The sequence below is a fragment of the Quercus robur genome, chromosome 7 (genome assembly GCF_932294415.1).
Source record: "Quercus robur chromosome 7, dhQueRobu3.1, whole genome shotgun sequence".
NCBI lineage: Eukaryota > Viridiplantae > Streptophyta > Magnoliopsida > Fagales > Fagaceae > Quercus > Quercus robur.
Genome location: NC_065540.1, coordinates 3,720,904 through 3,746,640, shown reverse-complemented (window position 1 = coordinate 3,746,640; position 25,737 = coordinate 3,720,904). Strand labels below are relative to the sequence as shown.

At 34.4% G+C, this 25,737-nt stretch overlaps 2 protein-coding genes across 9 annotated transcripts in view; one reads left to right on the top strand and one right to left on the bottom strand.

Moving 5' to 3' along the window:
• LOC126691803 (MLO-like protein 6) overlaps positions 1-25,737 on the bottom strand; it is a 57,155-nt gene that overhangs the window by 21,460 nt on the left and 9,958 nt on the right. For 4 of the 8 annotated variants that reach the window (XR_007644834.1, XR_007644835.1, XR_007644836.1 and 1 more), the window contains exon 1: positions 2,553-3,330. Coding sequence is in view for 4 of the 8 variants with exons in the window: in XM_050386968.1 (XP_050242925.1) it covers positions 17,351-17,773; positions 17,910-17,970; positions 18,049-18,116; positions 18,212-18,247; positions 18,331-18,504; positions 18,592-18,632; positions 19,054-19,103; positions 19,282-19,376; positions 19,466-19,540; positions 19,645-19,733; positions 20,128-20,188; positions 20,259-20,375; positions 22,311-22,552; positions 22,655-22,712; positions 22,831-22,953 (1,713 nt within the window). In the remaining 4 variants the exon portion in view is untranslated. Of the gene's footprint in view, positions 1-2,552; positions 17,774-17,909; positions 17,971-18,048; positions 18,117-18,211; positions 18,248-18,330; positions 18,505-18,591; positions 18,633-19,053; positions 19,104-19,281; positions 19,377-19,465; positions 19,541-19,644; positions 19,734-20,127; positions 20,189-20,258; positions 20,376-22,310; positions 22,553-22,654; positions 22,713-22,830; positions 23,103-25,737 lie in introns of those variants that run through there. The other 4 variants (XM_050386968.1, XM_050386967.1, XM_050386966.1 and 1 more) reach the window with 4 other exon arrangements.
• Positions 14,305-15,376, top strand: LOC126691807 (polyubiquitin 11). The gene has a single exon (XM_050386981.1). It carries the CDS (start codon positions 14,534-14,536, stop codon positions 15,221-15,223), a length of 690 nt encoding a protein of 229 aa, XP_050242938.1. The 5' UTR covers positions 14,305-14,533; the 3' UTR covers positions 15,224-15,376.

Here is a 25,737-nt window from a genome sequence, read left to right as displayed (position 1 = left end):
CTCTGGTTCCGTCTGGTTATGTCCCCACTCATCTTGTTCGGCCAATGAAAATATGGCTCATTCTTTATCTTTTCCACAATGAGCTAACCATTTCCATCCATTGCTTCTGGGCCTGAGGAAAGAAATCCCTCCGAGGTCGAGGGGTCTAATCTATCGTACTTTCCTTCTTTTCTCCCATGGGCACCTTTGCCTTAGCCTTATCTTGCAACTGGTCATCCTCTAGTCTCTTATATTCTTCTACCCACTCTATCAATTTGTTCATATCCGTAATTGGTTTTAAGGCAATGAAGCCCTCAAATCAGAATCAATTGGAAGGCCCACCTTAAAGGTACTTGTAGCAATTCCCCCATTATCTCCCCTGATCTCATTATACAATAACCAATACCGATCCGAATAAGCTCTAAGGGTCTCTCCCTCCTTCATTGCTAACGAGAGAAGTGAGGCGAATGGCTTTGGGGTCCGGCTACACGTGACAAACCTAGCCACAAATGCTTTCATAAGCTCATCATAACTTTGGATAGCCCCTTTCTCTATCCCATCAAACCATCTCATAGCTATCGGGCCCAAGCTAGAAAGAAAAACTTTACACATCAGGGTCTCATTCTTAGAGTATATGGCCATACTTTGATTGTAATGACTAACATGCTCCACGGGGTCTATTTTGCCATCATAAATTGTGAAAGTTGGCCTGGTAAATCTCTTCGGTAAATCTGTTTTCTCTATTTCTTCCAAGAACGAAGACTGAGATATTTGGCGCAAAGCCTTGGTCATGGCATCTTCACCAGAAGCATTCAGAGTTGAAAAGACTTAAGAGTGAGGAACTGGGCCTTTCAACTTCCTCCCCTCCTACTCATCCCTCCTAGTCTTGTGAGGAGGTGGAGAAACTGTTCTATCTCTGGAGGAGTCTTCTCTCATTCCTCATGAGAATGGGGTGATCTCCTATCCCTATTTCTATTTCCATCACCCCTTCGGTGCTCACCTCCTCGAGAATGACTAGGTGTTGGACTTGGCCCCCTCTGATGATGCAACTCCTCATCTTTACGGCAAAGCAACTCTTTATTCTTCTCCACATTTCTTTGCAATAAAGCCACTTGCTCCCTCTCAGCCTCTCCACCTCCATGTCCCTATTAGCATAGGACGGCCCCTCTATATTGGTAGCGGATCCCTCACACTGTGGGGGTGGACTAGGTTGTCGCTGAGTCCCCCTGTGCACTTTGGACCTCAGGTGTCTATCTACATGAACAGATTCTTCTGATATACTAGGCTACTCCAGGTGTACGGGACCACTTCGTGACCGGTTAGCCATGATCTCAGACAACCCAACTCTTGAGTCTTCTGCTTAGTAGAGTTATTCCCACAGCCAATTGTAGAAACCTTAAAGATAGTCCCTGAGGAGGGGTTCTCAGATCTCTTCACCAACAACTCCACACAATAAAGATATAATTAAATAGGGGGAACAAACACTCTACAATGGGAAACACAAACAGTGGATCTCTTTGACGATTAAAATACTCTCTTTCCTATTACAAATGCTCATATGACCTTGGGAAGCTTTTTCTTTTGTTCCCGTGGTATTACACTGAATGTTCCTCTCTTTCTCTTTTTCTAAGATAGGTCTTTCTTTCTTTTTTCTGGATCCCCCTCTCCTTTTAGCCTCTTTCCCTTTTATAGCTTCAATCCTTGTTCTCATTCTTACAATTGTTCTGCTTCTACCAAGAGTATCAGGGATATTTTTCCCCTACTTTATCGGGTTCCTCACCTTATGCGCGCAATTAATGCAGCAAAAGTTAGGTAAGAACCCCCTCATTAATGCGATGGTAAAGATCTTCCTCCTTCTTGCACCTTCTAGGAGTTTCCCGTAGTTACTAGACTCTTCCAAAGGTCACACATTGATCATCCGTGCTTCAAGACTTGGCTAATGCCAATAATTTCCCTTTCCCGCGGTAATGGGCTAACCGTGGTACTCCACCTTATCCTAAACACTTATGGTGATCCAACTTTCACCCCTTTCACATATTATTACTCTTTGAGCAAACCTCTCAGCAGAGAGGCTAGGCCCAACTACTTTCCTGTGGCCCAGTGACTCTTTGGGCCCTAGGCCCGAGTAGAGATTGTTTCACTCCCCACAACAAGTCTTCGAAATGTATATATACGACATTCTTTATTTTATTCAAAACTATGATTTTGATTCATTCTCTCTTTTTTTTTTTTTTCCTAGTAAGAAATTATTTTAGGCTTTTGGCAAGTAGTTACATGGAAATTTTAGCTAAGGTGAGGTAACAAGCCTATTGAAAACCCATTTATAATATTTTGAACGAAATGATTAAGAAAATTAGAGAAATTTTTTTGAAAGGATTACGTCGATGAGCCTTGATTCAAACAACACAAGGTGGAGAAAAACTCATAAATATGTTAGCCTAACTACCTTAATAATTGAAGAGATAATCATAATAGATTTTTTCTTTTCATATTTGGCATTTGTAGTTGTTTATGAAAACCATTAAAGGTCTAAAAGTCAGAAAAGCACGTAACATTAGTTATTAGATACATACCCATTCTCATAATGCCATCCAGATAAACTAGCCGCTTCATCTAGCGCTGCCCTCCACCTCTGCACCTTCTCTATGTTGTTCTTGAATTTGTTTTCTTGTTTAGCTAGTGCTACTTTAAAATTACCTTCTTGCTTACGTACTTCAGATGGATCTACTTTGTAAAAAACAGGTATAACCCATTGTCCATTTAGCTTGCAATTAAGAATCTCAACAAGTTCTTCCAAACACCAAGTCGAAAATGCATAATTTTGAGAGAATATGATGATTGAAATCCTTGACGATCTAATAGTTTTGAGAAGTTCTCTTGAAATTTCTTCTCCTCTTTGGAGATCATTATCAATGAAGGTCTTGATTCCTTTGTTGCACAAACTATGATATAGATGGCCAGTAAAACCATTGCGGGTATCTTCACCTCTAAAGCTTAAGAAGACGTCGTAGTTCCACTGGCGAGTAGAAGAAGAAAAAGAGAATCCTTGATTGATCGGGAAAGCCATCAGAATCTATAAACAGAAGATTGAGAAGGAGAAAGATGTGACGAAATGAGAATTACAAGAGATGAGGAGTAAAGCTCTAAGTTTTTTGACTGCGCAATATTTGAATGGAAATGAAGGCCTTGAAAGTAGAGAAGTCCCACTTCCACGAATATTCCTCGAAATGAAGGCCTTTCGAACAAACAGGCTCTTTCATTTTTCAAAAAGTGAATGACAGAGCAATGAATAATCTGACTTTTTTGACAACGTGCAATTGACTTAGTCTTCAGTGTTCAAGGTATATGTATATTGTGTTTCTTTGCCAAACTTAAACGACATTCTATATTTTATTCACAACTTTGATATTGATTCATTCTTCTTTTTTTTTTTTTTTTTTAATTTTTTTTAAGAAAGAAATTGTTTTAGGCTTTTGGCAAGTAGTTGCTTGGAAATTTCACCTTAGGTGAGGTAACAAGCCTATTGAAAACCCATTTATAATACTTTGAACCCCATTTATAGTACTTTGAACGAAATGATTAAGAAAATTAGAGAAATGTTTTTGAAAGGATTATGGTGTGGAGCCATGATTCAAACAACTCTTCCTCCTCTCACAGGTGTGGGTGAAATGTGAGGTGATGGGATTAAAGCTCATCAAATGTGTTATTGTGTTTGCAACGTAAAAGTAGGGAAGTCTACCACAAAGATTCCATGGTATAAACCTTTGAACAGACCGACTCTTTCATTTTTTAAGAAGTGGGAATGACAAAACAATGAATATTCTGACTTTTTTGACAACACGCAATTTGACAAAGTCTTCAAGTGTGGGTGAAATGTGAGGGGATTAAAGCTCATTAAATGTGTTATTGTGTTCGCAACTTTAAAGTAGGAAAGTCTTCCACAAAGATTCCATGGTATAAACCTTCGAACAGACCGGCTCTTTCATTTTTTAAGAAGTGGGAATGACAAAACAATGAATATTCTGACTTTTTTGACAACACGCAATTTGACAAAGTCTTTAAGTGTGGGTGAAATGTGAGGTGATGGGATCAAAGCTCATCAAATGTGTTATTGTGTTCGCAACTTAAAAGTAGGGAAGTCTTCCACGAAGATTCCATGGTATAAACCTTCGAACAGACCGGCCCTTTCATTTTTCAAGAAGTGGGAATGACAAAACAATGAATATTCTGACTTTTTTGACAACACGCAATTTGACAAAGTCTTCAAGTGTGGGTGAAATGTGAGGTGATGGGATCAAAGCTCATCAAATGTGTTATTGTGTTCGCAACTTAAAAGTAGGGAAGTCTTCCACGAAGATTCCATGGTATAAACCTTCGAACAGACCGGCCCTTTCATTTTTTAAGAAGTGGGAATGACAAAACAATGAATATTCTGACTTTTTTGACAACACGCAATTTGACAAAGTCTTCAATGTTCACTCGTAAACTCATTGTCTTTTACTCACACATCCATCCGCTCCAATCAACAGATTAAACACTAAAAAAAAGAAAACATACCACTATACCATACAAACAAAAGAAGACGAAGATGTAGTGTCAAAGAATTGGGAAATAAAGACAAGGAGTCGGTAGGCTTTTCATTTTTTAAGTTGAAATGAAACTTCTTGGAAGGTGTCTTACTTACAAATACCATTGCATGCATATTTATTTACAGAAGTGCCATTTTTTTTTAGAGTACAATACGTGAGTACAAATGCATGATATGTGCAATTAACCATAACCAATTCTTCTAAAAAAATTAGCTTCATTAGAATTTTTGTTTATTCCATTATCAATTTAAATTTTAACTCAATAATGTGATAATATATTTTTATTATACATATTTATATAAATATATATTGTAGTAATCCTAAAATAGTAGACCGGTATCAAAATATTCTATTGTAGTGACCAAAACTAATATCAACAAGCAGTGAACAAACTTTTTGTCACACTATCATGTTACGAATATAATTTTTTTTTTTTTGGAAAAAAATAATAATTTGGATTTGAATAAGTCTGCATGATCACAGGTTTTGTCACACACGACAAAACTTATGTTATTAATGGTTTGAATGAGTCAACACAATCACTAGTTTTGTCATACACGTACGATTTCAAAAATTCAAGTTTTAGAAAAAAAAAACAATTATGTAATCCAACCCAAAAATGACGTAGAGTATGATGAAGGATATTGGATTTAGATTGCCAAAAGCCTTGAAACTCAGCTAGACCATGCAGCATATAAACTAACAAAGATAGACAAAGTGACATGAAGTAAAATTGTTTATAAAAGTTAAGGGGGGGGGAAATAAACATTTTAAAGTTTACTAAAATTGAACTTTTAGTAAACTTTAGAGATGAAAACAATTTTGTAGTCTATTTTTAATTTTTGGATATCTAAGTGAAACAAACCATTTATGTAACTAATCTACTAAGCCGGCATTAGATTCTAAGTTTATCATCATCATGATAAGAAATCAAAGCAATCCAAAATATTATACAAGAAATCATTTGTATATTGAGTGCTATTTCACAAAGAGAGTTTGGAAGAAGATGTTCAAAAAAAAATGTTGGCTTAGTAGAGATGTTTGAAGCTATGATGATAAACCTAACTGGGCAATTAACAAACTACAGGTAAGGATTTTAAAACTACACTGTTGAGATTGTTTGGGTAGCTACCAACCCACCACATTTAGTTACATTAAAAAAAAAAAAAAAAAAGCTTCTTGTCACAGACTAATCTCACCTACAGGGTGCTTGCTAAGCAGGGACGGAACCATGTACAAGCTGAGGGGGGCTGTGCCCCCCCCCCCCCCCCCGGGCAAATTTTTTTTTAAATATTAAATAGTAGATGTGCGTACCCAAAATATGGTTATTGGGCTCAACCTCTACTTGGGCTCACAATCTATTTGTATTGTGGGCTTTTGGTTTCCTACTATGGGTGGTCCTATGCTCGGAGATCCAAATACACTCCCGTTTCCTCAAATCCCTCTCTTTACCTCATAGAGTTGCTCCCTTTCTCTCTTGGCGTGATCGTACTTTTTTCTCAATGTTCTCTCCCCAATTTTTCCCCCCACCTTCCTCATTCTCTTCTCCTATTTATAAGCTAAGATAAGTGGAGGTGTTATGATTACTCCCCCTTACTAGTGCGAATGGGGGTCCAATTCCATCATCTCAAAGTGGATGTTCCGTCGAAGAGGTGTTAATGGCATTGGAACTGATTCTCACCTCCAAAAGCCGGCTTGGCAGCGATATTTCCGAAGGCACTACCGGGCAACCGAGTACAGGGTGTCTCCGAGCAATGACACCTCCAACTAGGTTAGAGACGCTCGGGATGGGCCTGCTTTGGGTATCCAGGACGATGCAGTCTTATCTCAGCTCTTGGGCCCAGATTGGGCCTTGAGGCGTTTGGATCAAGGCTAAAGGTCCGGAATGGGGACAAGGTCATATAATGTATTGCGAGGCTTGGGCCCAAGGCCCATGGGGCCTGGGGCCCATCCCTATACAAGCCTGGGGGGGCTTGGGCCCATCCCCGTACAATAGATACCAAGCATGAATCAATAGGTATATATTTAAGATTTTAGAAAATAAGCCCAAGAAAAATTATATTTGCCCCCCTCAACTTCAAATCCTAGTTCCGTCCTTGTTGTCGAGGCAAACAGATCTATTCACCCATTAGCAGCCTCTTTTCTTGTATAATGAAGAATGCATTCATGGTAAATTTACATAAAGTTAAAGGTATACCTTTTTTTATCTATACTTTTAGATTGGAGGGACTCTCCTTTTTAGTGTTACCTTTGAGCTAAAGATAAAGTTAATTGAGGCACTTCTGAAGAATAAAAATAAAATAAAGGAAATTGAGGCATCACCTTTAGATGGCATTAAACCCATATTTTTAGACTTTTCCTCACTCATCTTAACCACAATGTTCTAATTTAGTTGGCCATCTAATTGGAAGTAGTTAAAGTGAATCCATTACACACTGAGTGGTTGTCCACTCAGTCATATTTTAGATAAATTCTCTAGCCATATCACACCCTAGGAACCCCAAAGCTTGACCAAGCCCAATCTCTGCCATCTTAATAGAATACTTTTCGTTTTGAATTTCTCCCTTAAGTTTAACATTCTTTATGCAAGAAACTCAAAATGCTACAACTCATTTATCAGTAGAACTTCTTATGTTATTGAATGTATGATTGCTTCCTAACTTATGTCTGATGCCTGATGTCCATTTGTAATGTGTCAGTTATAAATTAATTACTTTGATATCTGTTGGTGTGTATAAATACCATTAGTTACACTTTCTGTTTAATTTTTACTTTACTGATTGATTGTATTAATATTATCAAAATATGCACAAGATATGTGCTTCTCGTATGTCCAGGGATTTATTGAAGTCACTTGTAGAAACATTAGTTACTAAGCATTAGAATCCAAAGATGGATGCCTTTGCAAGATTATATATACTATTACGTAGTGGGAACTAATTACTTTTGGAACTTCCATAGAATTCTTATTAAAATTTTCTGATTGTTATATTTAATTAGTCGCAGACCCACACAATATGTGGAAATAAATAATTATTTTATAATTGTAATATAATTTATACTTTTTTCTCTAAAATTTGTTGAAGTTAATTTTTTCTCCCTAAAAATTAAAAAATTTATATTCGGTTCAATTAGGTCTCATTTGATCCAATTTGGTCCACTTGTTCAATTTTGGTTCTCTTCGGTCCATTTTGGACTAATTGGGCCTTAATTGATTCTTTTCATATGTTGCATTTTTAAGTTTAGCTCAAAATTTTTTTTTTCTTCTTAATTTTTGGGTAGAAAAGTATGAAATTTTATTATATTTGGGCTAAACTCTTTAATTTTGAGTAAAACAATACAAATAAAATAGAAATTAGAAATATGAGTCCTAAAAATGCAATAAAAATAATAAATATTCGAAAGTTCTATTTGGTCCATCCTGTCCTCTTCGGTCCACTCTGGTTTAATCTGGTCCATTTGGGTCCAATTTGGTCCATTCCATCCACATTGGTCCTACTCTGTTAACTTCAGACCTATTCAGTCCACATTGGTCCTATTCAGTCCATTTTATCCACTTCGGTACTATTCAGTCGGCATTGGTCCTATTCGGCCCAACTTGGTCCTATTCTGTCCTATTTGTTCCTATTTGGTCCATTATGTCCACTTTGGTCCTAATCTGTCTCTTCGTTCTTATTTGGTCCATTTCGGTCCCCTCAAATTCTTTTCAGTCCATATTGGTACACTTAATCCTATTCGCTCTACTTTGGTTTTATTTGGTCCATTCTGGTCCACCTTGTTCTCATTCAATCCGATTCTATTCTATTTGGTCCAATTCAGTCCAATCGGACCACTTCGATCCATTTTGGTCTACTTTGGTCCATTTTTGTCCGATTCTATTCTATAGGGAAAAGACATGTTTAGGTTGAGATCCCCTATTCTAAATCCAAATTTATTAATATATATATATATATATATATCTCAAATTCGTAATATCTAAAATCTTAAGCATATCATTTATTGTTGCTGCATTTTTATTAAGTTATATTAACATAGCATTTCAATTCATTTCGGTTCAATTAAATTTAATTGAAAGTCTTTCTAAACATGAAAGCTATGAATATACAATTTTAATTTTTAGGGCAGTTACTCACTTGTTTTAAAGTCATTATTTTTAAATGAATTGCATGAGATTGATTATACATTCGAGCAAAAAAAAAAAATTATATATATATATATATATATAATTTTTATTTAAATAAATTATTCAAAATTTTCATTCTCTTAATAGAGATTGTGGGGTTATTTCCCACCATTAGCAGTCTGTCCACTTTGGGGAGCCAAGCCCGCACGGTTTTGTTCTCGGCCCCGAGTGTGGTGTTTGGGATTTTTGGGGTGCTTTGACCTTGTGACACCCTAGTCCCACATCGGTTGGAGATGCGCCCCACTCATGGTTTATAAGTCCTTGGAGTAACCATGAGTGTACCACTACCACACATGTGTAGTAGTGGACACGACTTGCGAACCCGACATGACACGAAATTAACAAGTTATAGGCTAAGGCTTAATGAGTTCATGTCATATTCAGGTTGACACGATGGACCCGTTTGATAAACTGGTTGGGTTAGTGTTCAACCTATGAAACTCGTTTAACCCATTTAATAAAATGAAGTTTTACCAATATACCCTTCAAACCCTAGGTATATAAGCTTAATAGTTGTTGTGATTTATTTTCTTTTACATATTGTGATTAATTATTTGTAATATTGAGATATGCTTTAGTTTTGAATGATTATTTGAGATGCAGTTACTCATTAGTTTTGAATTTTATATTTAAAATATTTATTTTTTTGTTTTTTCATAAAAAATTTTCTTCATTTTGATAAAATTTGATAAACAGGTTGACACGACTAACTTGTTTAATAAATAGGTCGTGTTAGGATTGAGGAATCTTGACTCGTTTAATAAACATGTCAAGTTAGTGTTGACTCATATAATCGGATACACATGAGTTGACATGATATGAACCCGACACACGAACACGAATTGCCACTCCTAGTGCTTTATATGGTTGGCCGGGCGCCATGAATTCAGTGGAAGGGTAAATGTTGTTCATCCCTATTTTGGGTTTTTTTTTTTTTTTCTTCTTCTATGAAATTATCCTCTAAACACCATTGTGAACTTTGATAAAGCTGATATCTTCAACAAGAACTTGGATGGCTAGGCTATATCTTTCCAGAAAACATAAAGACTAGTTTGTCATTTTTTAGTCTTTGTCTATGATTAGTGTTAACTATTGAGCAATGTGCCATACCCTAGACTATTTGGAAGAACACACAAAATTACATTTGAGGAAAAACTTCCATACCTCCGTCAAGCCCTTCATACGGTTTTAGTCCAAACGAGCTCCAAGGACAAAAATTCTTTAAGGAACTAGGACCCAACCCCAACAAGAGTACACAATACTACAACATTACTTTCATTTAGGGAATACATATTACATGGTAAATCCTAATACTTGTTGGAAGTAGTCGTCTAAGACTTATTAACTATTGAACAAAGACGTAGGAGTCTAAGATGAACAATCTGGGATGGCTGCCTTCATAATGAAAAATTGTGCAGGCCAATTGATCACAAAGGGATGCTTCGATCTCCTAGTACGTTCAGAGGAAGGACACATCACACCTCCTCTCTACTGACAATAAGAGAAATACCATACATAGCCTGGAGACGGGGCTACAGAGAAGCCTTGTATTGGTAGAATCTGAGCATTTAGCAGCCACACTAAACTCAATCAAATAAAACACAAGGGATCATGCAACTACCCTGGAAGACATAAGGATCCAGATAGCCATGCTCCACCACGTATACTTTAAAGTGGCTCCTCAACCAATAATCAAGGAAGTCCAAAGCCGGCGAGAGAGGGGACCCAATTGGGCCTAGTTCTCTCTTTGCTAAGTACCAAAAAGAAAAAGAAAAATTATATATATATATATATATATATATATCTTGCATTATTCGTCACATTTATGTCTTTCTTACATATAATTAAAGATAAATGATTTGATACATAAATCAAATTAAATTTTCTAAAATAATTGTTAAATATTTTTGAATTATGTTCAAGAATTCACATCACTCTAAAAAGTTACTTATCTACTTTAATACATCATGTAAAAATACACCCTACTTCTCATTCTCTATTTTAGCATATAAAACATTAAAATAATATAAATAAACAAAATTTTAAAACCAACCACACCACCATTAGGACCATATCAACAACCACCACCACCGCCACCACCACCACCACCACCCACACCCACATCCCCCAACCACCACAATCCATACAAGGTCACAACCTACCACACCCAAAACATAATGGCCATCCAAAACTACCGCCACTGCCACCACCACCACCATGACCGCCATCCAAAATCAAATCACAAACCTCCCAAACCCACATTGCAACCACTAATCCAACCTAACTACAACTACTAACCACCATGCAACCCAGCAAAACACAGAGGTCTCACTCACACAAACTTATATTAGTGGCAACAGCAGAAAGGAAAAATCTCTTGAACACACATCAACCCAACGAGTGACGATCACCACCACACCCAAAATCACAATAACCAACATCAACCCAAATTGAATCAAACTTAAGGTAGGAGAGGAATTTAATGTGGTGGAGAGATGGGTTTGCTAATCTAAAGCAGAAATCTAAGATGACCTTGGTGGTTCGCAGTGGAGTGGAGGTGGTGAGAGGAGGAATAAAGAGAAAAGGATGAGATAGAGAGATGGAGTATACAGGAGAGAGAAGAGACTGGGAGAGAGAAAGAGAGAAGCACAACAAAGAGAAAGAAAGGAATCTATATAAATATATATATATATATATATATATGTATAATAATAGGTAAAACTAAGAGAAAATCCAATTAAATTTCAAATTGGAATTCAATTAGGGTCTAATTTTGCGCCATGTGTCCCATCTAATCTAAGTTTTTAAATTTTTGTGCTAAGTGAATTAATTCAATGTAAAAATTGGATTTCAATTACAGTTTAATTTTGCGACATGTGTCCCATCTAATCTAAGTTTTTTAAATTTTGTATCAAATGAGTTAATTTAGTGTAAAAAACGAAGAGTCCAATATAAGTAAACCATAAAAAACACAATCTTTGAATGATTATATGTTTATGAGTCTTTTTTTTTTTTTTTTGTAGAACTAAAAACAATTCAAGTTTATAAGTCATTTATATATATATATATATATATATATATTAATAAGTAGAACTGAGAGAAAATCCAATTAGATTTTAAATTGGAATTCAATTAGAGTCTAATTTTGCGCCACGTGTCCCATCTAATCAAAATTTTTAAAGTTTTGAACCAACTTAGTTAGTTCAGTGTAAAAATTGGATTTCAATTAGAGTTTAATTTTACGGCACGTGTTCTACCTAATCGAAGTTTTTTAATTTTTGTGACAAATGAGTTAATTTAGAGTAGAAAATGACGAGTCTAATATAAATAAATCATAAAAAACATAATCATATATCTAACACTATATATAAAATTAGAAGAAGAGAGAGTTTGAATGATTTTATATTTATGAGTCTTTTTTTATAACTAAAAACAATTCATTTGGCACAAAAATATATGTGTGTGTATATATATATATATATATATATATATATTAATAGGTAAAACTTAGAGAAAATCTAATTAGATTCTACAATTGAAGTCCAATTTTGCGCCATGTGTCCTAAATTATTTATTTTTAGAGAGAGAGTTTTATTTCTTAATTTTGGAATTAAATGTGGGACCATATCATAAATATCCATTCAAGTGAGTTATTGCGTACAAAAACCTAAGAGTCTATAATTAATGAACATAAAAATATTTAAAACATTGACAATTTACATTTTCTATCTAATAACATTCTTACAAGACCTTTTAAAGAGTTAAAAAAATATAAAAATGTCTATCAATAATATTTTAATTATATATGTAAGATTATTAGACTAAGCGTCTTAATGTGTATCTTTTAAATATATCCATACATATGCATGGGGTTATAAGCTAGTTAAATAATAGTAACAAAGATCATTGTAGCATGTCACTTGTTTTCTTAAATTTTAGCACCTTTGATGTAGCATAATTTTTGGTGTTTGGGGTACCAAAATAATTATTTCAAAATTTTATTTTTAAAAGCTTATTAGGACATCATACCTTGAAAATCAAAATAATTTATTTCCTTCAAATATTTAAGTGATTCCTAACAGGAGATATAAATAGAAAGCTCTCATTATAGTTGTTCCAAAAGTGTGAAATTTAAATTGACATCATTAAAATTAATTAAAGAGTTTAATTTGTCATTGTGAGAGTTGCCTAAAGTTTAACTAGGGTTGTAAAGGAGCCAAACTTTGTCAAGTAGTGAATGTTCAAGCTCAGCTCGACAACAAAATTAGAATGTTCAAGCTTGGCTTGAGCATAAATTAAGCCTACAAATAAAGTTCAAAAAATTATTGAACATTAAAAATCAAGCCTACAAATAATTTTCACAAGATTTGCATCTAGGTTTAATAAAAAAAACCTAAAACATGGGTTCTAGTTAGCTCAACTGGTAAAGTCTCTAATGGTTGAATAAGAGATCTGGGGTTCAATTCTCGCCTACACCAAAAACTGATTGGTGTCTTGGTCTAATGATAAAGAGCTATCATTAGGAATGAACACCATAGGTTAAAAATCACTAAAAAAAAAATTAAACAAACCCAAAATCAAAATTTAAGCTTGACTTATTTATAAATAAGTAAATATGAATGAACTTTTTATCAAGCCAAGTTTAAACTGTTTATAAATGGTTTGGTTCATTTGTTACCCTAAATTCAATCCACCTGGGTGAGTTGGTGAAAATTTTAATTGGTTTCACCCATAGTTTTAAAAATCAGACCGAACCGATCGGTTTGACCAGTTCATTCGAGAATCGAGAGCCAGTTCGGTCTGGTTAAAACCCCCAAAGCCAATCAAAAATCGGGTAAAAACCGGGGTTGAACCGGAAATTAAAAAAAAAACCGTCCAATGCCCGATTCGGTTTTTAAAACCATGGTTTCACCCATTGATTTGGTCAAAAGCAAGTTGTCATTTATAGATGTATTAGCCTATAGCCCCCGTTAGATGTCCTCTTAAGAGTCAACCTAACTATTTGGTCGACAATACTCGTGGTCGTGGGTTTTTAGGCAGGCAGCAAGTCAATTTAAACACCGCAACTTACCTAAATTAAGGGTTTTTTTATTATTAATTTTTAATTTTTTTATTTTTTAAATTGCATTTGGCAACGGTACACAACCAAGAAATTTCTAGAATTTTATCAAAAAATTGAAAAAAAAAAAAAAAATTCTAAAACTACTTGGAGAGAACGTACAGTATAATTTCCTAGAAATGCTAGAAGCCTAGTATCTGTTTGCATACTGCGTTTGTTCCATTTCTGCGTTTTGCATTTTTTTTTTTTCTACACACGTTTCAGAAGACAAGCGCAACAGTAAAGTACTGTTTGGCCATGTTTTTTTTACTTTTCTGTCGATCAATGGGTCTATGCACTGTTTATAAATTCACAAATTTCGTTTTTTATCAATTTTTTCATTAAAAATGGGACTTAAAGTACTATTCACACATTTAAAAATTATTTTGCTACAGCATTTTCAGTTTTCAGTTTCTAATTTTAGCAAAATAAATTTTATCCAAACACACCAGAATACCAACCCTCCCAACAACTCTTTTTCATCTCCACCGCTGCTTTGTCGTAAGTTCCGGTTCCGGATCACACGCATCCCATTACGTCATTGAGTCGGCAGACTACGTCTTCTATATAAATCACCTCTACTTCCCCTACTCCCTCATACAAACATCTCTCGAATATCATCGTCTCCCTAATAATTCTCTCTCACAATCTTTCTCTTTTTCTTTTACTCACATCCATCCAAAGATGCAGATCTTCGTGAAAACCCTAACCGGAAAAACCATCACCCTGGAGGTGGAGAGCTCCGACACCATAGACAACGTCAAGGCCAAGATCCAGGACAAGGAAGGCATTCCCCCGGACCAGCAGAGGCTCATCTTCGCCGGTAAACAATTGGAGGACGGTCGTACCCTCGCCGACTACAACATCCAGAAAGAGTCAACGCTCCACCTCGTGTTGAGGCTCCGTGGAGGCATGCAGATCTTCGTCAAAACCCTAACGGGGAAGACGATCACGTTGGAGGTAGAGAGCTCCGACACCATCGATAATGTCAAGGCGAAGATCCAAGACAAGGAAGGGATCCCTCCGGACCAGCAGAGGCTCATCTTCGCCGGAAAACAGTTAGAGGACGGTCGCACCCTCGCCGATTATAATATTCAGAAGGAATCGACTCTGCATTTGGTGTTGAGGCTCCGTGGAGGTATGCAGATATTCGTCAAGACTCTGACTGGGAAGACGATTACTCTGGAGGTGGAGAGTTCTGATACGATCGATAATGTGAAGGCGAAGATTCAAGATAAGGAGGGAATCCCTCCGGATCAGCAGAGGCTGATCTTTGCTGGTAAGCAATTGGAGGATGGGAGGACTCTCGCTGATTATAACATTCAAAAGGAGTCCACTCTTCACCTTGTTCTTCGTCTTCGCGGTGGCCAGTAAAAGACTTTCTCTGAAAGAAGAAGGTTTAATGTGTTTGAATTGTGGCTTTCTTAATAAGTGTAGTTGTTGAAAGTTATTTTAAGAACTCTGTTGTGGTTTCATCAATGTATTTATAATATCTAATTTAAATAATAGTACCTTTGTTTGTTCAAATTTCTGTGTTTTCTATGCCTTAATTCAATATGATTAATAGATATGTTTGATGAATAGAATGGACCTTCAAATTGGTCCTCATATAGCTAGGTGAAATGCCTCCCTAGGCATATTGGAATTATGATTTGGATGGTTAGAGCTTTTTACTGCCAAGAGTGTTGTTGAAAAGATTAGCAGCCTCTCATCACAGATTCACAATCACCACTGTGTTATCTGTTGCTAATGTCGAGATTGTTCCTGTAATGCATTATAAGTGAAGTGAAGCATTTTTGTTAGACCTTCTAGTTCTGTGCTGATAAATCAAATGATATGATAGCAAACTTATGGGGCGTCAGATGATTGTTGTTACTTTCACTAGTTAGAAAAACCATTTTTATATAGTTATATCTAGCTTTCTAGATTCTGTTGGGTTGAATATGAATTGGCTGCCGGATGGGCAGTACATATAATAGTATGCTACATGGTAATGACCGAATTTTCGTTAGTGTTAGAAATTGTTGTTGAGGGTAATTGTGAGTGCTACAATTAAGTTACAGACTCAATGTTAATCGCATTCACTCCTGGTACCATGTGATGTGTGTTAGTTAAAACAGAGAAGTTATTGCGAAATATACTCAAAATAGCTTCCTGTTAGTAGCTACAGCTGAAATGTTGCTGATATTTTTATCGTTGGTCTGGCTAAATAATGTTTGATTCAAAGCTCTGAGACAACTGTATTGAAATTCATGCTATTCTATCACTTCTCTGTCAGCTTTCTGCCTTGTGGAAACCAGAGGTTTCTGCTTATGATTGCCGGTTATGTAGTGTTGGTGAGTGTGATTGATTGGTTTGCAGTGTGTTGATTTAGTATGTACATATGTATTTGGATTTTTATTCTCATTAGGGGATGATTGTGTCTTATGAAACAAGATAGTCATATAAAACAGAACAAAACATGAAAATTTTGTAGATGAATATCAACTACCCATAATTAAGTGTTGAAATTGAAAATGTTTTCCATTCTTCCAAATCCAGTAGCTTTCGATATTATATTGTTCTAGAGAACTGTTGAATTCATTTGGTCAGGGAAGAATAATTGCTTTGGTAGTAGAGTGGTGCTTGATGCTTACATTATTAAATAAGTGACTTCCTAGCGCTAGAGGAGAATGTCCTGATCTTTATGATTCTCTATTGTTATTCCTACAATGACTTATAAAATGTCCTCTTTCTTTTTCTTTTTTTTCTTTTTTTTTTTGTATGTAATGAATTTGGCATGACATGATTCCAAAATTTCCTCTGTTTTATTCATTTCATTCGGTACCTTGGATTTTGGCACTTCTTATTTAGTATTTTTTTCCCCCTCTAGCTGTTGGAAGTCTGCATTCGGCAGTTACTTTTATGTATGTACACTCTTATGTTTACCCCTCCCTCGGGTAAAGTTTAGCTCCAAACTGGGATGGAGCTATCTCCTCCCCACCTACATGGTGATTTATAATACTATCTATGTGTATAGTTAAACAAGTCTCATCACTTATTAAAAAAGTTATGTGATCAAAACTACACGAGTGGTTTCTTCAATCACCACACTGAGTTTGAGCAAGATAGCTCCAAACTAGTTTGGAGCTAATTCTTTCCTTTGTTCTAAGGGGTGGCTGAGCGCCATGAATTGAGTGGAAGGGAAGAAGATGGTCTTCCTTTTTATTATTCCTCTCCTGAAACTATCCTCTAAACACCATTGTGAACTTTGATGGTGCTGATATCTTCAAATATAAATCTTTCCAGAAAGTTTTATCATTTTTTAGTCTATGATTGGTGTTGCATAAATGAACAAAAGATACAGAGTGTTGCCACACCTACAGAATGGCTGCTAGGCAGGCTGGTGACTGTCTTCTGGTTCTAAAGTCTCTTCAGACCTCTAGATCTCTATCTCTACATTACCTTTTTCCTCTTTATTTTTATATAATTTTTTTTTTCACTTATCTGTAATTTTTTAATCTAGCTATTGTCAAATGAGAAATCTATTGAGTGAACGTCACTTTCATGCTGAACATGAAATGAATGATGAGATGAAGGTGAATGTATGGAGCTTGGCTCATGAGAACTGCTCTTTTCTTGTCCATGGTTTCTCTGGTTCTTGGGCAATGATATCTGATCATGGTGGTGAGAGGATGAATGGGGGCCATTCATATCCCAACCTTCATTATTGAAATTTGACATCCTTTGCGTTTTATGAATGCTGTCACGTTCACCTTGGTAGTGATGAAGAAGATGGACAGGAGACATGGAATGCATTGGGGTGTCTGGCGTACTGGTTGAATGTTGATTCTGTTTTATGTTTTTCTTTGCTTTGTGGTGCCACGTTCGTAGTGCATTTACCACTCTTTCGTTGAAGATTGTTGGCTTCATGTTCGAACCCATCTGTCAGTTGTCATGAATCATTTAGATTTCTTTATGCCAATGAATAAAAAGATTGACAATCAACATGGAATAATACTTGGTTGATGAATTATTGAATTATTTATTTCCTCTGCATATTTAGGGCAGCTAGTCTTACCTGTGTTACCAAAGCATATAGAGGAAGAGTCACATAGCTGCATAGAATCTGTATGAGGACCCTGCTCAAATGGCAACAATCACCAGCATCATTAAATTCAAGTTTCATTCGTTTAGGGAATTGTCAGTATGAAACTCACCCCATAGATATCCTGATGATCACCTCTTCCAACTTCTCATGGAAGCAAGATTTTAAGCCAAATTGATGCTGGTTACATTGGAAATAATAAAAATCAATTTTGGGATTTTGTTAGGAAAACCAGTCAATTTTTTAAAACTAGAGTTAGTAGCTGGATGGTTTACCCAAGTCCACACAAAGAAGGCCAGTTGAAAGGCATTCTGCAAGAACAAAAGAATGATCAGGAATGGATGAAAATATAAAGTGGATTAATGGCATACAATACAATATTTGATAGTAGTACCTGAAAGAGAACAAAGTGGATTAGATAAATAATGAGGCAAGGGCGATTGAACCAAAAAAGGTCATCACCAGGCTGAACTAGTGGAGTTCCTTTAACGACCCCTCCCCTCTCTTGAATTCTCAAACCCATCATGGTTATAATGACTCGTAGCTTTGTCCCAACCAGTAAAATTATCTACAGAAGCACCATATCAGCAATTAGATGCGTTTGCTGGAGTGTCCAACAAAGTGAATATGTGAAATGTGCCAAGATGATGCTTACAAACAGTGGAAGGAAGGGCAGCCACAGATAAGAATACCAACCTGTAAATTAAAAAAAAAAAAAAAAAAAAAGATGACTAACTTTTATTTTTGGGGGTTAAAACGAGTAGGGGGATTTGAACTTATGTTATCTACATAGGGGAGTTCAGGTAGTGTCACTAAACTCTTGGCTAAGTTCTATGACTAATATAACATGATATCTTGTTCATTTGTTTTGTATCCTTCAAAGGGTAAAAGATTTTGGACTCCATAAGTTTACATTTTACTAGTACACATTTTGTTTCTACACTATAATGTAAGTTTACATTGCTAGTATAGTGTAAACTAAGAACTTTCCAAAGATTTTTATTAGGAAACTTCTCCATTCAAATTACTAGCTCCTGTGAACGAGAATGTTGCACTCACCATGCTCTTGCCCTCCCCCAAAAAATAATCGAAAGTAGAAAAAGAAAGGAAGGCTTACCATGGGTATTAAATAGTAGAAACAATACGGCAAAAAACCAAATTGCTGGGCTGCAAGTGTGAAAAAGAATGTCAATTGTCCTAATTAGTGATAGTTCTTTCACAATGCACACAAATATCAAATGCTGCATTTTATCCTCTATAAAAACACAAGTAGAATTGAATCTGTACATGATCCAGCATAACATTTGTCAATTATTTGGATGGCTCAACAGCTAAGAGCACGCACCTTATACCAACAACGACTTTGAAATCCTCTTCAAGTGACCTCTTGATGTATCTCTGGAAATTAAACTTTGTTTGACTCTCAGGTGCTAGATGTGCCTGAAGAAATCAATTATCAAATGAATCAGGAGCTCTTGGCAACAACAAAAAATGGCATTGTAGACTACAAGTATAGGAGGCTAGCTTACAACAATAAAACCATGGCGCAGGGTCAAGTAATCAACTTTGGGGACTGATCCAAAAAACTGTTGGAAGAAACAAACCTGCAAATTTGGAAAATGCAAATTTTATGTATTTTTTTTTCTTTTTTTTTCTAGCTTTTAAAAAGTAATATGTAGACAAGCCTTTTTGAGTTTTTGGTGCTCACGGTCCATAGGAGGACTGATGATCGGCTCCAAGAGCTTAAGTGCCGCCGCCCAAATGATGTGTCCCTGGCAAACCTAAATCTTTCTGGGTCTGCATCACAAACCTCACTTTTTTTAATCACACATGCAGTATCATAAGACGTTCGTGTAAAAGCTTGATACTAAAGCTTGAGCTTTAATATCATTGTATTGCTAATTATCTATGAATCTTTTATTAGAAGTTCATATTTTGGGACAATATAATCTCTTATGATCTCATCTAACATTAGAGGAACGCTGAATAATTTATAACTAGGGATAAGGGTACATATAATATGTTTGCAACTTTGTAAGCAATGTTAAGGAAACAATTTTTTCATACTTGTTAGAGGTGTTAAATTGTAATTGAAACATTATTTTCACATGAAAAATATTATAATTTCTATTTATTTTTATATCACAAGACCTATTATATGTTGCTCTCATGGTACGTAGGTGAAACCTACCATTGGAGAAATGGTAGTCAGCTGTCCTTGTTTCCATTTCCCATGCCTTCCACTTTCTCATCTGCATAAGGCAAAAAAGTTCAGCAAAATGTTGCATTGATGAGAGAACGATTCAGATTGATTATTGATACCTTTGCTTTGCCTAAAGCCATAGTGATTATACAGTAAAGTACGTGGAAAACCGCAAGCACAAAGATGAAGATATGGAGTTGGTGGATGCCTTTCGTTGAGACAAAAGAAACTTTACCCTGCACATATTCACCCAAAATGTTTATATTATAAATGATGTGGCTGATTAGTATGCTTAGTCCCACATTTAGACGATAATGACAAAATTAGTTATTAATATTTATTATCGAGTCTAAATTTATTAACTACATTGGATTAAAATGGTGTCCTAGGCCTGACATATTGTATTGGCAACTTACAAAGAAATATGAGAATAAATAAACTACATAAAATGTTTAAGAGTAAAATTGTTTCTTTGACATAATATTGTATTAGCAACTTACCAAGATAAATGAGAATAAACTACATTAAATTTTTGGATTAAAAAGGGTGTCTTAGTGGCGGCTCTAGGATTTTTTTCTAGGGGGGGTCATTAATGTCTTAAGCTAGGATTTTGTTGTGGAGAGTAAAAAATAAAACGATTAATTATATATATATATATATATATATATAAAGTTTTCATATAACATGCAACATAATATTCTAATAGTATACCATGCAACTATACTATACAATAGTTTAAAAAAATTATTAATAGTTTAAAGATAGGTACGTAAAGCAACAACAATTAAACGTATAAATAAATATAATTAAATAAATAATCATAAAATTTGTCAAATTAATAATAATTCATTATAATCGTATGCAATACCAATTAAATTAAAATATATGATAAAGAAGAATAGTAACACATACAAGGGTAGGTATGGGAGTAAACATGAAACTAAGAAAAAAAAAAGTAACTGATATAAGATTTTGCTTTTGATGTGTATGGATTTTTAACCACACAAGTGGTTATTCTCTTGGAATTGGAGCAAGTACTAAAAGACTTTTTGGACTCAAAAAACTGTAGAATACTTATCAAATTACTTGATTAGACAGAAAGAAAACATAAAAATGAGAAAGAGAGAATGAGAAAAAAAATCATATATTTAAATAAAGAATAGTTGATATGGTGTAATTTTTTGCCGATGAAGAAGAAAAGTGCAAGAAAAAATAGTTTCATTTTACCATCAAAGGTAAAGTAAGCTAGAGTCCGGAGAGAAAATTTATTTATTAACGTCAAATGAGCAATTTTAATAATAGTGCTATTGATACAACATTTATGCAATAAAATCTAGGTGTCAAGTTATTAAAGATATATAAAAAAGTGACATCAATTATGGGTTCAAATAAAAAGCCAATTACAACTTGCCACTTAACCTTTATTGTAAAAATATTATGGAAATAGCACTAAAAGAATCATATTTCAGGTTTATTTCGATTGAGTTTAAACAAAATTTAGAGTCGGAATGTTCAAAATTTTATTTTAGGAGTCAAAACAAAAAAAACAAAAAAACAAAATTATATATATATATATATATATATTTTAGGCCAGGGGGTTCATTTGAACCCCTTGGGCTGGCTGTAGAGCCGCCTCTGGTGTCTTTGATATATTGTATTAGCAACTTACAAAGAAATATGAGAATATATCAAACCATGAAGAACGGTGACCCCCATGAAAGAGGGAAGAAAAAAAGGTACAAATATAACTATATCGACACATACAAATTTCAAATTAAATATTACGGAGGCAAAATATTTCATACAAAATATTTCAAGTTTATTTCAATTGGGTTTAAACAAAATTTAGAGTCTGAATGTTCAAAATTTTATTTTAGGAGTAAAAAAAAAAAAAAAAAATTTTATATAAAATTTTTTTTTTTGGCGAGGCCGGGGGTTCATTTGAACTCCCTAGGCTGGCTGTAGAGCCACCCTTGGTGTCTTTGATATATTGTATTAGTAACTTATAAAGAAATATGAGAATATATCAAACCATGAAGAACGGTGTTCCCATGAAAGGGGAAGAAAAAAAGGTATAACTATATGACTCGTACAAATTTCAGATTAAATACTACGTGAGGCAAAATATTTCATGCAAAAAGAATACTATTGAGGAAAATAATTCAACATGCCTTGTCTGCGCATTTGTCATATCCTGCAGCGGCTAAAACACGTCGAGTATTACCACCGCCGCCAAAGTCTGAAATTGTTAGAAGCCTCCGGTGGCCATTCTCTTCGTCCTTGTTTAGTTTTTTCTCTTGATTTTTATTACAGGGATGCCATGTTGCCCCAACAGCCTTTGTTATGCATATACTCGAAATAGGTCCTTGTCCTACTGTTAGGAGCAAGGATATGAACCCCAATAGCATAAGCTCTGAGAAAGAGTAAAAGAGATCCTTGAGTTAAATAATAGCTGACTCAAACTACAAATATTATGTCCTAAATTATATGTTTGATAATTAGAGATCTAGCAAACCTGATTTTATCTTTTCAAGAGCTTCATAAAGAGCACTTTTATGTCTCTTTGTTAACCACTGCAGGGTGCAAAATGCACATCATCATTCATTACCAACCCAACTAATTACACATACAAAGAAAAACCATATACAATTGTATAAGTACTGCTAGAGAGACTTCTAATATAGCCTTTACCTTTCCTATTAAGTGAATGACATGTTCAATGATGATAGAAACTACAACCAGCACAAAACACACTACTGCTACTGCCCAAGTTGGCGTTTGCTCCAAGGATTTTCCTCCCTCTGCTCCTGCCATCTACAACTTCTATATTTCTTTTTTCTTTTGGCCTATAATAAGTTTCCGTAAAAGAAATTTAGGGAGCAAAAGAATTGGCCTTTTTTACAGATTCAACGAGTTGGTTGAGCAAGAAATTTTGAAATACATGTAGCAAGAGAGGAAGCTATACCTAGGGGACCACTGAAGCTTGCATTCCAATAGAGAGGTGAAGGCTAATATATAGGAAAGAATAGGTGGGGCAGTTGCGAGACCTTGACTTTGGACGTTAGTTACGGGAACGGAAAGGAGACTGGGATTGAGACTTGGAAATATTAATGGGATGCTCCTCTTTTATATAGTTTTTATTTATTTTTTAAAAAATTTATAGTGTATTGGAGAAGGAGAGATTATTATTTTTTGATAATTCGATAATTGAAAATTTAAATTTCGGATATTTTCATTAAAAAACATTAAAAATTACCAACCAATTGAAGTGTTGAACTACAATTTATTGGGCTCTTGACAAAGAATGAGACATTTGAATCTTCTTGGTCTTCACCCTACTTAATTGTAGTATTAAAATAAATGATTTTTTTTTTCTTTTTGAATTTAAGATAAAGGAAATTGATGTTATATCAATCACAACTAATGATCTCAACAAAACAAAAATGATGTCTTTCAATATATTTTAATTTACAATATTTGTTTGTTAGTCTCACACCACATTGGAATTTGTAATATTTTTTAGTTATAAGTCCTATTCCTTTTTCTTTCTCTCTCTTTTTTTTTTCCTTTTTTTTGGGGCTTAAATAAGCCTTATTCTATTTGCTTGATAAGTTCGTGTGGTTATTTTATAAGATATATATATATATATACACGCAGTTTTGGGCTATTTTTAGTACCGCATTTTGTAGTGCGGTTTAACAAAAAATTATCACTACATCGCATCTCAATTATGTAATCATAGTGCGGTGCAACTCAGTTCAGCGTAGTGTATAAAGTGCGGTTTAATTGGTTTTGAGTTGGTATTATTTTCAAAATTTTATGGCCAATTACTGATTTATTATTTAGTAACCATGATAGTAAGTTTAAAAAATAATAATAATAGGTTTCAAAAATAATAATAATAATAATAATAAGTGTAACAAAAATAGTAACATAAATGTATACAAGACAAAAAAAAAAAAAAATCATAACAGATTAACAATAAACTAAAAGTACCACAAGTATATATATAAAAAAAATAAAAAATAAAAATCAATGATGGTAAATTATATACAATTATACCTAAAAGTGAGAGGGTATTGGGAGAGAAGAGTGAAAGTGTGAGACGGAGAAGTAAATGAGGTTTTGAACTTTTGATTTTGTATATAACTAAAACAAAGTCATTTTTAACGTGAAACTGGAACATGTTAACGTTGGTCTGGCTACTTACTTCATATAATATTAAATTATTAATATACATTTAATATATATATATATATATATATATTTATATTTATATGGATATGGTGTGGTGTGGTTCATTGTCACTTGTGGTTACTCAATTTTGTGGGCTATTTTGGTCGGTTTGGGTGTAGTTGTATTGTTTGAGTGGTATGGTGAACACATTTACATCGTAATCAACTTTTTTTTATCGTTGGATATTACTTTTTTTTAATTCTCAACATACCTACCGAATTTCCTATTATTCATATGTTATTTAATATTTAATTCATAAATTCATGTTTTAAATATTATTTTAAAATTAAAAAGACCTAAAATTTAAAAATTTTATGATAAGAAAGTTATTATTTATAATTATCTTGATATTTTGTAAGTATGAATATAAAAAGTTCACTATTTGTTTTTTTTTAAATACTCATTTAATTAAAATTATGAAATAATTTAACACCAATAATAGACGGCATCAGTGTGCAGGAAATAGGTTCCAGGAACTATTCAACAACACCAATAACCTCCTACACAAAGGACGGCATGCTGCCTGACGACAAGGAAGTTGAAAGTTCAAGCAGCATGCTTCGTTTTGATTAAAGACGTTCTATACAAAAGGGGTTTCTCCCAACCATATCTGAGGTGTCTCATCCTTGAAAAAGCAGACTATGTCATGCGAGAAATCCACGAAGGAATCTACAGGAACCATTTTGGGTTATGATCAAGTGCACAAACTCATCAGGGTAGGATACTATTGGCCTACCATGCAGAAGGATGCCATTGCTTACGTCAAAACATGTGACAAATGCCAAAGGTTAGCCAACCTCATCTGGTAGCCGTCAGAAGAGCTCACTCCAATGACGGCACCATGGCCTTTCGCGCAATGGGGATTGGACATCATGGGTCCATTCCAGACGGCAATTCGACAGTTGAAATTTATGGTGGTCGGTATAGACTACTTTATAGAAAATAATATGAGAAGAAAAAAGTAAAAATAAAAATATAGTTATAAATACCAAATTATCCAAGTCATGTTATATTATGTAATAAAATAACAATATGTTATTATATACTATCTTTATAATGCAATAGTATAACATCTATGAAATCAAAGAGAAGAAAAATATAACAACTTAAAAACATAACTTAATTATATCAACCCAAAGTAGAGATGCAAGAAAAATAAAATATTCCACCAAAAAATGAATAACAAAATTTTGAGAGAGAGAAAGAGAAAGAAAACAACCTTTTGTGTGTGGGAAAATATGCATAAAATGAGAGAGGGAATTGTAAATTTATAGTAAGAGGAGGGAATAAGAAAAGCCAAAAAAAAAAGGAAAGATAAAAAGATAGAGGAAAAGTGATATTAAGGTATATAGTAATGGGAAG